Source organism: Erpetoichthys calabaricus, chromosome 16 (genome assembly GCF_900747795.2).
Source record: "Erpetoichthys calabaricus chromosome 16, fErpCal1.3, whole genome shotgun sequence".
Taxonomy (NCBI): Eukaryota; Metazoa; Chordata; class Cladistia; order Polypteriformes; family Polypteridae; genus Erpetoichthys; species Erpetoichthys calabaricus.
The window spans coordinates 100,340,357-100,355,382 of NC_041409.2; the positions used below are offsets into that span (position 1 = coordinate 100,340,357).

At 44.9% G+C, this 15,026-nt stretch overlaps 1 protein-coding gene across 3 annotated transcripts in view; it reads right to left on the reverse strand.

The window, feature by feature from the left end:
* Window positions 1–6,801: 6,801 nt before the first annotated feature.
* Window positions 6,802–15,026, reverse strand: part of coch (coagulation factor C homolog, cochlin (Limulus polyphemus)) — a 58,842-nt gene continuing 50,617 nt past the window's right edge. For all 3 annotated transcript variants that reach the window (XM_028821933.2, XM_051920001.1, XM_051920002.1), the window contains exons 10-12: window positions 11,354–11,580; window positions 9,161–9,677; window positions 6,802–7,677 (exon numbers count right to left, since the gene is read on the reverse strand). In XM_028821933.2, the coding sequence (XP_028677766.2) occupies window positions 7,505–7,677; window positions 9,161–9,677; window positions 11,354–11,580 (917 nt within the window). In that variant the 3' untranslated portion in view covers window positions 6,802–7,504. The remainder of the gene's footprint in view (window positions 7,678–9,160; window positions 9,678–11,353; window positions 11,581–15,026) is intronic.

Genomic DNA, 15,026 nt, shown 5'->3' on the forward strand with positions numbered 1-15,026 from the left:
TTAGGTGTCCCAATCCCTTAACCCCAACAATATGATGCTGCCAACCACCATGCTTCACATTTGTGATGGTGGTTTTTGGTTTTTAAGCTTCACCCTTCTTTCTTCATAAATAGTGGTAATCATTATGGCCAAACAGTTCAATTTTTGTTTCATCTGACCATAGATCACCCAAGTAACCTGCAAACTTCAGTCTGGCTTTTTTATATTTGACTTGAAATAGGGGCTTCTTCCATGCACAAAAGCTGATTTGACCATGACTTGTGGTGAGTGGGTGGGGGTGGTACCCAGCTGGGACACCTGGAAGGACCCGAGGAGGGATTTCGTCTCCTCCAGACCACAAGGGGGCAACCGTCCTGGTGGCTATGGGGACCACGGGGAAGGAACATAGAAGCACCGTAACCACATGTCAGAGAAAAACCACTAGTAACAGAATTAAAGATAAGGAGTACATTGAATGAAGCAAAGGATAGTGATCAAAACACATGTTAATGGAATGAGCAATCAAATAAATGAACCATATGAGAAAATCTGTACATATGTACAAAACCTTCCCACCCATATCATACAGTAATCCCTCCTCCATCGCTGGGGTTGCGTTCCAGAACCCCCCGCGAAAGGTGAAAATCCGCGAAGTAGAAACCATATGTTCATATGATTCTTTTTATATATTTTAAGCCCTTATAAACTCTCCCACACTATTATAAACATTTCCCGCACAATTATACAGCATAAACCCTTTGTATTCTCTTAGATATTAGGTAAGATTCATTGAAATTATGTATGTAAACACAGTTTATATACAGTAAAACCTAAATATTATTTTAAAGATATCGAGCGTCTCCGATATCACATATGTTACAGCCATTACGACAGACAGGCCACCAGCAATAAATACGTAATAATAAATAATAATAATAATAATTCATTACATTTATATAGCGCTTTTCTCAGTACTCAAAGTGCTATCCACACAGGGAGGAACCGGGAAGCGAACCCACAATCTTCCAGTGTCTCCTTACTGCAAAGCAGCAGCACTACCACTGCGCCACCTGTGAGGACAATGCAAGAAAAATTGTATACAGCAAAATGTGTGTACAGTGACACTAAACTATGTACATGTAATAAGTACTGTACGTAGATAATTAATTATGGTTACTCACCAACAATGACACGACGACTTGTCCAATAACGATGAGTTTCATTTTACTGCATAACAAAGGAGAGTGTTACAGCTCTTCTAAAGGAGCCTCTTAAGGCGACTACGTAGCACCTCCGTTGTTGTTGTTCCAGCACTCTTCAATCCAAATCCCTAAAGCAGATTCCATCCGGACTACTGCCTTATCATGTCCACTTGCAACTCGTTTTGCACCCTGGTTAAAGGACACTGCGGCCGTAGATCTTATATGCTTTTCCTCCTTTTTAAATGAAAAGAATCCTGGACTAATTGAGGCTGTAATGGTGTCCTGCAGCAGTAGCTGTTCCCTTCCTTCAACATATCCAAAACTTTTACCTTTTCTGCAATCATTTGCATCTTCTGTTGGCGCTTGGACACGGCCCCTGAAGCAGTAGCAGGAGCACATTAATGCTGAATGAGTGAGATGAGACTTTCTGGTTAATGCAGCGCTCTGTCACTGAGCCAATCAGCACACAGGAACTTTAACTGTGTGCTCTGATTGGGTAGCTTCTCAGCCATCCGCCAATAGCGTCCCTTGTATGAAATCAACTGGGCAAACCAACTGAGGAAGCATGTACCAGAAGTAGAAAGACCCATTGTCCGCAGAAACCCGCAAAGCAGCGAAAAATCCGCATTATATATCTAGATGTGCTTACATATAAAATCCGCGATAGAGTGAAGCCGCGAAAGTCGAAGCGCGATATAGCGAGGGATTACTGTACAAGTGAATCTCAAAGGCTGTCTACAACTGATACACAAAAAGAGAGAGAGCCCACTTCTTAAGTGGTTAATGAAAGAAGCCGAGTTGACTTGTTTGTAAAGCCGCCATTAACTGAAGTGGGGGTAATTGTTTGAAAATGAAATGCTGACAGCACCAGAATGATCTGGGCGTGCGGGTCGATAAGACGCAGTAATAAGATGCAGTAAGCCAGGGGAACACACAGTCTGACATGATATTCGGCCACCGTACTGACTGCTTGAGATTAAATGTGGAGCAACGGTGAGATGGCGGCAGTGCAGTCCCGGGCCGCAGATTGCTGACGTCTGAATGTTATCAGGGCTGGAAGTTGATTCAGGTTGTTGTCATACTGGCGTGCAGATAGAACAGCAGACACCATGCTTTATCGGGCAGCGTTTTAAATCCTAATGTATGAAGTCAACTAGAAGGAGAAATGTGGTGCACAGAGCTGTCCCAATCCATCTCCTGTTAATGGGAAACAACCTTTACGTTTACATTCATATTCATACACGTGGCAAAGGGCAGCTACAAGCAACATTTATATTTGTGTTGCACTGCTGCAGGATGAACCATCAATGGTGGAAATCTCTCTCAAAAACTCCCTTGTTAATCTCCTTGGCGTTAACCCACAATTGAATGCAAATACGGTTAAACCTGAGAGAAACTGATCCAATATCGAGTGTTAAGCCTGAGTAACTATCAGGGCAGTGTTCTTCTGCCATCTAGTGGATACAATAGCAGCATGCGGCACCATTTAGCACCGGCTGTTTGGCCGGACTGTGCGTGTATGTCAGACCCAAAGTGTATGAATCATCATAACTGAGGCTCTGTGAGTCTGGCGAGGGTCCTTGGTACGCATACCTTAACTGATCTTCTAGTCTCGCTGTCCACACGATGGGTCCACATAAGGCAGCATTTCCCAGAAAACCCACAATAAATTCAAACTTGTGTGCTAAATTTCTGACACTTTTTGGGTTAATAAATATCCACGTTCTCCCACAGAAACACAGCACCTGCAGAAATCCTTGAACATCCTAACACTGACCTGCGTTTCTCTTCAATTCACCACACCTGTAATTTTTACACTGCACATAAATGACACGCAGAATAACAAATGCCCTTCACTCACCTAACACTTATGAGCTCCTCAGATAAAAAAATGCCCGTTTTAAGACGTGACCCCCTACTTCAGACCCCAACACAGGACACCCCAGTGTGAATGCCTCCTTACACGTAGCTGTGACTTGTGCTACGGGGCTTGTGGAGTGACGTTTGGTTCTTTATGTAAAAAGTGTGTGACACAACAGGCCGGAATGATTGCCAGAAAGGGGTTATTGTGTTCAGCCATGCCAAGGGGCATAGCGGACAGGTAGTTGACGACTGTGGGTGTGTCGAGTGTTCTGTCCAACGGGTCTTCTTGCAATGGCATACATCGCAATCAACCACTGATCATCACCAGAACTGTGGCTCAGAGAAGGTGACTGTCGCACGTTGTGACATTTCTACATTCCCGGAACAAGCTGTGGTTACCTTTTGTGCCTCCATGTCCAGAGTCATCCAAGACGACAGTCATTGCGTGTACTGGCCTTGGACTCTGTGCGACTGGCATGAGGAACATTTGGAAACCTTCTCACTTTTCAACTGGCCTGTAAAATGCCCAGAGTTAAATTCAATTGAAAATTTGTGGGACTCTTTGCAGCATCTGACCAGTCGGGCCAAACTGCAGGATTTGGTGCTAGGAGTGTGGATGAAAATCGGTCCAATCTGCAAAACTGGTGGCATCCATGACAGGTAGAATTGTAGCTGTCGTTTGATCTAATGGAGGAGTTACACGTTGTTAGATAAGATTTAGCCATTGGTGACTCATTTTTAATCCGGTGAGCTTGTAAGACCCCAAAAGTGCAGCACTCAATTGAAAACTAACAATTCTTAGTGAAAAAAGGATGAGAAAAATCAATTGTATGGTGAATGGCAGAGACATCTATGCAGGTGGTTGTCCAGATAATAAAGAATAGAAAAAACATTTCTTCCCATTCGGGCTTTCCACATCTAGTAGAACCCAGAATATCCGAGGTAATGTGGACTGATGATACCTCAGATAGCTGAAAACTGACAGAATCGGGGGCCGTAGTAGTGGCGTTGCTGTGCAGACAATGTGGGCACAGAGAAAGCTCCGTTGACATCACCAGGGAAGCGCATCGCTCACAGTGGTCAGAGACGGGGTCAACAGAAGGAGGTCTCCATTTAGGTAGCCTCAGAGTCTTAAGAAAGCAGTTTTGAATTTCCCACAGCGCCTTAAAATATATAAACACAAAACTCCTAAGTGAACAAAACGGTCAAAGGCATATACACGGCCAACACTCGCGACGTGCTGACGACAGCCGAGGGAAGAGAAGGGTGAGGGAGCCACGGCCACATTGGCAAAGTCGGCAGGTCTTCGGCCGCACACTTGGTCCAGTCGAGGCGAACACTCGGCACAGTATTCACACAAAGCTTTCATGAGTTTTAAGAAAAGTAGAGAATCACGCTTGCTGGTTCGCCTCGATGATCGGGGTGGTCCTGTAATTAAAACTCCTGGTGGACTTTATTTTAGCTGGAACAAGGTAGGCTGTATTCCTCTTCTATGTCCGTTTGTCGCTGTATCTCTTCTTTTCCACAAACTGCCGGTTTTCCTTTCTTATCACCCCTGTGTTTAACAAGTTTAACCCTAACCCTACCCCTAACCCCTGTGTTTAACACATCCGTCTGACACGCAATGGCACTTGTTGGACCTTTTAACGGATTTAAATTGTATTCGTGCCACTGCTCGCCTTATGATTTCCCCGGGACAGATAGAATTTGAGTAGAGCACAGTAGTGCGCTCGTACCGCCTCATTAGGACCTCCGACTTACAGGGAAAACTTGGGGGGTTGGTGACAGGATTGGCACTCCAGCCACAGTAAAAAAAAAAAAAAAAAACTCACTGTGCCAGTGTGGTGCAGAGGTGTCACCTGCTGCACTCTGGTCCTGATTCAGGTGGTCCATAGCGTGGTGGGACACCACATGCACCCAATGTCCACACATTAGCTGACGGGCTAAGTGGAGATAAGGATGACAGAAGGGGCCAAAAGGGTCGGGTCTCCTTTACAGAGGTGTGCCTTTCAATCTGGGAAGATGGCTGACTTGGTGCAGAGCCCTCAGCGGGTACCGACTGCCAGTGACAGAAGAGAGAAAGTGGAAGCCCATGGAGTTCAGAGTACTGGGACGCAGTGGAGTCTGGAGATTTATTGGCGTCAAGGGGGCTTACAGCCCGAGTTATCTGAGGATGCAGGGGGTGACCAAAGCACGGCTAGCAGGCGGTGAGGGGGCTCCATCCACGTACTAAATGACAAGGGGGTGATGTTGCTGTGCTTGATGCTCTGGTTAAAGGACGTGGACCTGCAGTGTGTCCTGATTTGACCCTTTTTACTTATTTATTGAATGGCCTTACTGCTCTCGTGATGACTCTTACTTTACCACTGACTGATTTCGTATGCCCTGCACGGTGACACTTGCTTTGTAATAAATCTGCACGTTAAACTCTGCTCGCTTGCCTCAGTCCATCGGCGCTTAGACACCACTTTTACTGTTTTACTCAGGCTAAGGAGACTTTTTCTACTCGCTTGTGTGAATTCTCAAGTAAACGTGGGAAATGAAACAAAGCCAACCACGTGACATGAAAAGTTTTCTGTGATTTGGTCTTTTGGGTGAAGTCCCCACCACAGGGGGACTGAAAGATTGCTGTGCAGGTAGAGTCTGTGCTGAGCTATCACACACTGGTGGTCTCCTTTTAAAATGGGGGAATCTCCTAATAGTGGTGTTTTCTTGTTCAAAAATGATACTAATGAACAATGTTCATTACAATGTTTGTGTATTCGCAGGGCGTGGATCAAACTCAACAACCATCATGGCTTGAAAAATGAACCTGCTTGGCAAGTTTTTAAGTTTTTCCTTCATGCCCCATAGACTACAATGGGAAGCACCAGTGCAGGTAAGATGTACATTTTTTTTAATTAATAGTAAGCGATTAACTTTAGAAAATAATTTCATTTTCAATTTTGTTATCACAAATAATCCACAGATTGATAACCACAAACACGTGGACCTCCAGCACTGCCAAGATGAAGGTTCCTGCCCCAGTAGTTTGTGAGCACCAGCAGGTTGCCATGCTGCTGCCCTAGCCGATACCAGAGCTGTCCTTTATACTCTTCTTCTTCTTCTTTTTCTTATCACATAAGCAGCTTCTGTGATTTGCTTCACGCTCGGCAGATGCTGCAGCTCTCTCATGTCATGTTGTCCTTCACTTTGACTGCTCAGTTTTCTTGAAAGTCGTGATCCTTGACATCTTTCTGGAGGTTGCTGGCAGCCACATTTCAGCAATACCATTCGGTTGCACAGACGCAGTCCCGGGGCTGACCTTCTCTTTCTTATCACATGAGCAGCTTCAACCATTTGCCCCACGCTCAGCAGATGCTGCTGCTCTTTTTTTCTTTTCCTCTCTCTGCCATGTCACCTTCTCCATGTGTTTGCTGTATGAAAGATGGACATTAAGACCAAGATGAAGACGCCAGCCCCAACAGTTCACCAGCAGCAGTAGGTTTCTGTGCCACACACACTCGACACTTCAGCAGATTCCGGAGCTGCCCTTCTTCTTATCACATAAGCGGCTGCAGCCATTTGCCCCACACTTAGCAGATATTACTGCTGTTCTTTTTCTCTCTGCCACTTCACCTTCTCCATCCGTTTGCCTCAAGCAAGACACAAATCACGATGAGATGAAGGCTCCAGCCGCAGTAATTCGAGAATTATTGCGTGACAATCGTGGAACAGATGGACACAATGACGACAGAATTAGAGATTTAAGCCTAGAGAGGTTTAAAATGGTTTATTATTCTACGTGTGTAATACCAGAGGGGCAGAAAGGAGCGAACGACAATAACGTGACAATACTTACAGTGTGTTTAGACTGGCAAGCAGCAGAAAACCTCCAAGAACTGACCACCACATTTTTCCACTTGCTCTGCTAACCCTTACCGTCTAGACTTAAACAGCCCCTCCCCTCACCCATCATAAGAAAATATACATTCTTCAGTCACCACGAGGACTTGCAGAGAATTGTACCGAGAGGTGACGACACAAACGTGCGTTTGACGATGGTCAGCTCCCATCGGGCTTAATGCAAAGTAGGGAAAGAGAGGAAGCCGAGGCTTTTACTGTTCCTTTAACAATAAAAATCAGCGTACAGAAGATAAAATACAAGCTGAAGACCAAAGTCCATCATCAAGCATGCAAGAGTCGCCGCATACAGCGCCATGGCCATCACTGGTTGGCGGCTTACTAGTCTTAGTAGGTGTCCCGCTCTCTGCTCCCCTGTGAGGTGTAGTGCAGTGCAGGCGAGATGCTGCCCACTCTGAGCCCCCCGAGAGGTGTGACCAGTGGTACTGCCAGGAAGGTGGGTGGCGTCGGGTGGGGTGCAGACAATGCGTCGATGCTGCACTATTGTTGCAGGCGGGCCTGAGCTGCGGTGTCCTCTCCAGGTGTTTCCTCTCTGCAGAACTCCCTGACTTCTTCCTTTAGTGCGACTCCATGAAATCTTTACAGATGCCTTTAATGATGGTCTGTTCAAACTGGTGCATTCCCGTGAACTCCCTGGTGAAGAAGGTGTGGCTGTCCTTGGGCTCGGAGGCCATGTTTCTGAGGTCGTCCTGTGGTGCCCAGGCGACTCCTACCGAGTAGATTGTGATGCCTAGGACAAGGAAGAGACAACAGCAGATTAAAATAGATGGCATCGCCCGGGATAAGCAACATCTGCGAATTGTCGGATTCTTTATAGATCATTCATTTTTTGTTTACTAGTATTTTTGCCCGCTAGTGTTAAATTTGGTCATTTAGTTGACGTTATTGCAATACATGTGTTTGCTCATGATTGTGAGTGCTGAGCTATCGCACACAGGTGGTCTTCTTTTAAAATGGCTGAATCTCGTAATATTGGTGTTTTCTTGTTCATAAATGACATGCATGTGACGTGTTTGTGTAATCGCAGGACGTGGCTCAATACCTGACAATTGTCTTGGCTTGAAGAATGAACATGCTTGCTAAGGTTTTAAGCAATTTCTGATCTTTTATTGGTAGTTTTGATGTCTGCTTTGGCATGACCTGACTGCAGCACAGCAACACTATTTAAGATGGTGGCACTCCTCATCTTGTGTCCAAGCTTTGGACAAATCTCAAAAAAAAAGCTTAAACTGGTTTTGTTGTACTTCAGCGGTGCCAAAATTACGCAGACCTTTTAAGAGAGCCAAAAGAGTCCCAGGTCCCCCTCAAATAATGCCCACTAGAGGGGTAAAACCATCAAAACCCGGCTAGTAATCGGGCAAGCAAGGGGTCTTAATAAATGAAATATTTATTATGTCACAAAAGAATTCTGTGGAGCACAGTGGCGAAAAGACGCGGCCACACAACTCAATCCAAAGAAAAACAAAGTCCCAAAGTGACATCCAAAGAGAGGGGTCGAAAAACAAAACGAGAAAATCACAGAAATAAACCAAGCACAGAAATCTCAAAAGGGGACTCGCGCATTCGAAATGAACCATCAGGAACTTTTATTAGACCTCGATCCCCTGACCCCCCCATGTCCAGACCGTGGGACCCTTCAGTAGCACAAATGGCAGCAATTGGTGTAGATACCATGGACTTAAAGCCCATTATAGTACAGAGCGTTCACAATCTTACTTTCAAAAGTGACGCCCAGAGGGTACCTGCGCCCACTCTGTATCATCACAGTTCAACGCCTTGAGGCTGGGGTAGGACCTTCTTGGTGCCCAGAGCGTGGGCCCCTTAACTTTCATAAATGACGTCCGTGTCACCTAATGGATTGACCAGCTCTGCCTGGTCACTTTCTGTTTCGTTCCAGGCTACAGCCTACACTGACAGCTTTTGGCACCCCTGGAAGAAATGCCAGTCTATTGATGAGCACAATGGCAAACCCTGGACCACCGTTCAAAATAATGCACACACCTCTTGGATACGAGAGAAAACCCAAAGTGGGGATCCAGCTGAGTCTGCACTGCCGGTAGGTGGGCTGGCAGCTGTGGGTTTATGATGGGTCATAACATGTTGTTGTTGTCGTGGTGTTAAGGGGCCTTTAACCGGACTTTTTAAAAACGCCTAGTCCGGTTGGACTACGGCAATGCAAAAGTGGAGAGGTGGCCACCTGGCTGGCCCTTTACCTTCATTCTGTGCAGCGACGGCCGGAGCCTTAACGTCGTCATAGGACTGGCCGTCTGTGATGATGATGAGGAAGTTTCGGCGGGAGCCTCCCTTGTGCGGCTTAAACAAAGTGCCAGCAGCATACGTGATGGCCTCCCCTGTCGCAGTTCCTCCGCTCAAATAGCGAATTCCGTAGATGGCAGCCAGGGTGGTGTCTTTTGTGGAATGTGTGTTGAAGTCAAATTCGGTTTTCTGTTCGTAGGTGAACTGGATGGCCCCCATTCTGGACCCGATGTCCGAGATCTCGAAAGCCTTTGCGATGTTGGCAATAAAATCAAGAACCAGTCGGAAGTTGTTGTCTCCAACACTGCTGGAGCCATCGATGAGAAAGCCGATGTTGACTGAGTTGTAGCAGGTTTTGCTGCAGAGCATCTGATCTTCATTGCACAACCGTTGGCTCAAAGGCTTCAAGTATTTGTTGATGCTGAACCAGCTGGGCATGTTGAAGGAGAAGAAATCGTTGTCTTTACACACCGCCTGGACAGGAGACAAAAGAATCACCGTCAGTGTTGCAGGATAAAGCAGCTGGAGCCACCGTGACCATCACCTGCTTCTACAATGTGGGGGCCTCGTAGAGTCAATAAGAGAAATGAACAAAACTAATCGAGCAGCCATTCGTGGTCTGAATCCTCTTTCTCAGTTTCAGGATCAGTGGAATGCTGGAATCTTTCCCAGTGGCTGCAGCACACAAGGGGGAACCAATCCTAGAAGAAATTTAGAATCCCCAGCCATCCTAACAACACACCTTTAGGTATCTTTGGGTTTAGCAGATGACACCAAGTCAGGTGGATTAGCAGATCATCGAGAATCTGTTTAGTCATCACATCGGGACTGGGACAGCAGACAGGCTTGGGGTGATTTGTGGACGATGAAGTTTAATGTCAGTAAATGTCAAGTGTTACACGTAGGGGGTTTGAATACACAAAGGGAGGTCTGAAAATCGAAAGTCCACCTTATGAGAACAAGAACAGGCCGACTAGCCCAACAAAGCTCGCCAATCCTGTCCACCCCTAAAATATCATTGAGTTTTGAAGGTCCCTGAAGTCCTGCTGTCCACCACACTGCTTGGTCACTTATTCTGTGTATGTGGTCCTCAGTGTGAGGAAAAACTTCTTAACATTTGAGTGTAATTTCCCCTAAAGTTTCCAACAGTGCCCCCGTGTTCTTGATGAACTCATTTTAAAGCCACCATCTTGATCCGATGGACTGATTCCCTTCATAACCTTAAACCCTTCAGTCAGGTCTCCTCTTCATCTCGAACTGCAATAACTGAAAAGGTTCAAGCCCTTCAATGTCTCCTCGTAGTTCAGACCTCTTAGCCCCTGGAATCGGCCTTGTTGCTCTCCTCTGCACTTTCTCCAGAGTTTCTTTTAGTAGCCTGGAGACCACAACTGCAGTCAATACTCCAGATGAGGCTTCACCTCCCTTGACTTGTATGCCACTCATTCAAGGCGCTATATAATATTACATCCTGTTGGATTTCCTGACGGCTTCTGTATGTTGATAGTGATGAGGTTGCTGCTTGCTGCACTTCTTTGGTTCTTCGACAGAAGGTGGACTTTAAAGCTTCTGACCTTCTCATTGTGTATTGAAACGTAACATTTTTGACTTACCATATGTAACACTTTAGATGTCATATTTCCTCCGCGTCCCTTTGTGATGACGCCCCATCACCTGCGACTCCACCTCTCTTGGCATCTTCTGCAGACTTACCCTGCTTGTTCCTTACGTTCTTTTCCAGGTCGCTTTTGTATATTCACACCAATATCTGGAGGACACGAGTTCTAGCATCGCCCGATTCTTATGCAGTTCCCCTCCCAATAATCCTTTGCTTCCTACGTTAAAGCCAAGTCTGCCCCCATTAACATGCTGTTCCTCGATTCCCACTTCTTTTTAGTTTGAACCCTAACCTCTGGTATGTGACCCCGCTCAAAGCTTTCTGGCAATGAAGATAATATCCAGCTAATCTTCTATCCACCTCTCTGGTCGTCTGCTTTTGTGGCTTCCTCATAGAACTCCAGCGTGTTAGTAAAACTTGACCTCCATCATTTAACTCTTGTTCTTAAAATGGGATGGAAAGAGAACGATGAACTTTATTGGGGAAAGAATCTGCGTGTGCAGTGACCGGTGCCCACGGGCGCCGCTGAGTTTACCTTCTGAATGAACGTTCTGTCCTGCACAATTCCCAGTTCCTCGGGGGTCGGCTTGGCAACGGAGACAAGGAAGACGTTGATGCCGGATTCTCTCGCCATTGTGGCCGCGTCTTCGATATCGTCTGAGGGCCAGCCGTCCACAAATATCACAGCCACGCGAGGCAGACCCCTCCGTGAGCCCATCTCCGGGGTGAAGAAGGTTTCTGCGGTGTGCCTCAGGGCCTTTCCTGTGTAACATGAAATTAACACACTGATCAAAAGCGTGTGACCTCCATATCTCGCTTCATTCTTAATGTAACTTTTTGAATTTGTTATTAATGTTAACAATCGATTTATTCATTTTGCAGATGTTTACAAATGGAATTATTGACTTCAGGCCTTTTCACACGGGATTAGTTTTACACCAGTGGTGGAGTGAAGTCAGTGCTTGAAGGTTCCTGTTCTTGCCTAATGATCACTGCTAGTTTAAGTACGCATGTCGGTGTGTACCGTTAGGTTGGACCACATTAGCAGCCCTTATTTATAACAACAATATGTCCGTTCACACTTCCAAGGGGGAATCTTCTACACTCCCCAGCCGTATTTTGATGTAAATTGTATAGACCAGCGTGCCTTGGACCCTCTAAGAGGATATCACCACTCCCTGTTATTCCGCATGCGCAACAATAAGCATCGTCAGTTCTTTTTATTCACTTCAGGCACTGGGTAAAATAATTATTATTGAAGGAAATCGGTAATCTTAGTCTGGTCGGAATATCTGAAATGACAGAATTGAACTGACGCGTTGATTCACTTAGGATTATTTCAGCCTCAGGTTATTTTTTCTACAGACTTCTTATAGAAGGTGAAAGTCTCCGTAATCTTTAATAAGTCTGTAAAACGTGACTGACATGAGCGATCCGGACAGGACTAAATTTACAGATGTCCTCCTTTGTCCCACCTCCTGGTGTAAAACGAATCCCATCTGAACAAGGCGTACGTTTCCCATTTTCAGTTTTCATATCCTTTTTATGAGGTTACGTTTGATTAATTCTGTTTGTTTTGTTCAGGTTTGCTGCACATTTTTGCCTGCACACGCAATGCGTCTGGTCGCAGTGCTCAAGTTCTCGACCGGATCAGACAGCCTGTTTGTTACGAGTAAACCTGTCCACACCGCCCTCCATTCACACCAAACAATAGATAGATAGATAGATCCCAAGGGGAAATTCACAACATGGAGCTGCTGAAAAGGCTACCACTCTCGGCGGCGCCGGAACTAACTAACTAGCAGCCAGCAGTGACAGCACCAGGAACTAAAATCCATAGAAGGCTTTCTGTACAATAGGGAGACCATGGCGGAGTATCTACGAATGGACTGAGAAGTCCAAAAACTCATCAGTTCATCAGAACCACGGAGCAAACTCGCTCAGTGCTGTCGTCTTTAGTGGATGCGGACAGGCGCCCGGCTCCTTCTTTGTGCTTAACACTCGTCCAACCGTTTATGAACTTTACGCTGTTGTAAACCTCTGCCTCCATAGTCTATCTTGGGAATCTCACTGCTGAAAAGAAGAGTCGAAGAAGTTGGTCAATTTGTTCTGGATCAAGTGAAGGTAAGTACCGTATATATTCGTGTTTAAGTTCTCCCACATATAAGTCCAGGGTTTGATTTTACCGTATAATTTCTGGTATTTCATAATGTCGGTCGTATAAGTCAAATGTGGAAAACGCTATTAGTACAAGGGATTATAATATGCTAACATCCACCTGAGAGAGTAACCACAGAGCACACGGCCTTTTGTTTTTTCTATGTATTGTGACCACATGGTGATACCCAAACTATTACCAAAGTGACATTTGCACTGTTTTGTGTTTGTTGTGTCTCACACCCTCATACTCCTTTATCATAAGAGCATCCCTTATCTACGATCAGACAATATGAAGCTGGTTTTAAATTAAACATCGTTGAAGTGGGGAAAGAAATTGGTAACTGTGCTGCTGCAACAAAATTCGATGTGCCTGAGAAACTGGTGCAAGTTTCGAGGAAGCAAGAAGATGTAAAATAAATAAATAAATGAAGTGCCATGTTTTTGAACGAGCGTATAAGTCGGGATCTGATTTTATGATCGATTTTTTGGGTTTCAAGACCTGCCTTATACGCAAGTATATACGGTAGATCGTTTTGTGCCCAGTGCTGTGCAGCAGATTAGTGATGGACTCCTATAAATAATCTAATCGTTGAACCCTCTGTCTGTCTTCATTTGCTGTTGTTTATCCCTTTTTCACATTAAAGTCGTCATTTCAATCACAGTACAGACTTGCTCAAGAGTGTCATCTTCAGTAGATGCGATCAAGTGCCCGACTCCTTCAGTCATAGCGCTTATTTGACCATTTCTGAACTTTCGAATCCATTCGTAAACAATCTGCCATGGTCTCCATATTGTATAGAAAAGCCTTCTTCAGCCCATAAAAAGTGGAAAACAGCTCACTGCGCTTCTTTGGTGCATCCAGGGAGCACAGTGACCATGAAAACATCAAGATCCGGTCAAAACTTTACCACTTGGACCACAGAGACACCACGTCTGCACACGTGTGCGCGGGTAAAGCTGTACAGCCAACCCCAGAAAATGATCACAAAGTGCGGATAGCTATTCCCTTAGCCTTGCATTATTGCTTTCCAAAAAATACGCTTCTCCTTCTGTACCTGCTCTTCTGCGTGTTCCATCTACAGCTCACCCTGAACAGGAAGTCATAATCTGTGGTCATTTTGGAGTGCCAGAGGACAATCGCTTAAACGCTTCATGGGAAGATCTTGTGACTTCCTTACCTCCAACCCGAATACAGCACTTTCTTCAAATAGAAACTCAACTTAGTTTCAAACTCTCCTCCAGGTTCTGGACACCATAAAAGGTGACTAATCATCACACTCCTCGTACATTCCATAGGACTCCTTCAATACGATAAGAAAATGCATTGTTCTTAATCTTGCGGGTGTCATAAAACGAGACAAATACACGAATTAAACGAATTGTCGACTCCTTTTTAGCGTTACCAGACACAACTAATACAAGAGTCGAGTTCAATGTCAAGTCCCTTATGATGGACACCATAAATCTCAACTAAAAAAAGAAATTCATTCATCGTTGTGGGCACTATAAAAAGTCATTAATACAATAAATGCTTTGGGTACCATAAAACACGATTAATACGATAAACATCTTTACGTTTCTTGTGAACACCCAAATTCCTGACCAACTCAATAAATCAATTCATGGATGCACTTTCAGTGTCGTGCCAGAAAGAACGAAAAGACTGGAAGATAAACGCAAGGTGAATACCGAAGTCAGAAAACAAGGAGATCAATAACAATCCATGCGACAAAACCTAACTGCAAAGCAGAACTTGTTGTCGAAAAATTAGAAATGAGTTAGAATATTCTTAAAACTTAAGATCATTTGTGATTCTTTTTTTGGTTTAACACTTTGTGGAATCTGTAAAATTGAATGAGGAAGTGTCCGCAGAGTGAGACCTTCACACCTCGTTGTAGCACTCGCCCTAACATCTGACCCCTAAATTCACTGGATTCGAGATCTCTTACTAGCAGCCATCAAACAAAGCACCCAAAATTACATCACTGGAGAACGCAAAAAATAAATAATAAACGTTTTGGTTATAATCACCAGGCATGAAACGATCC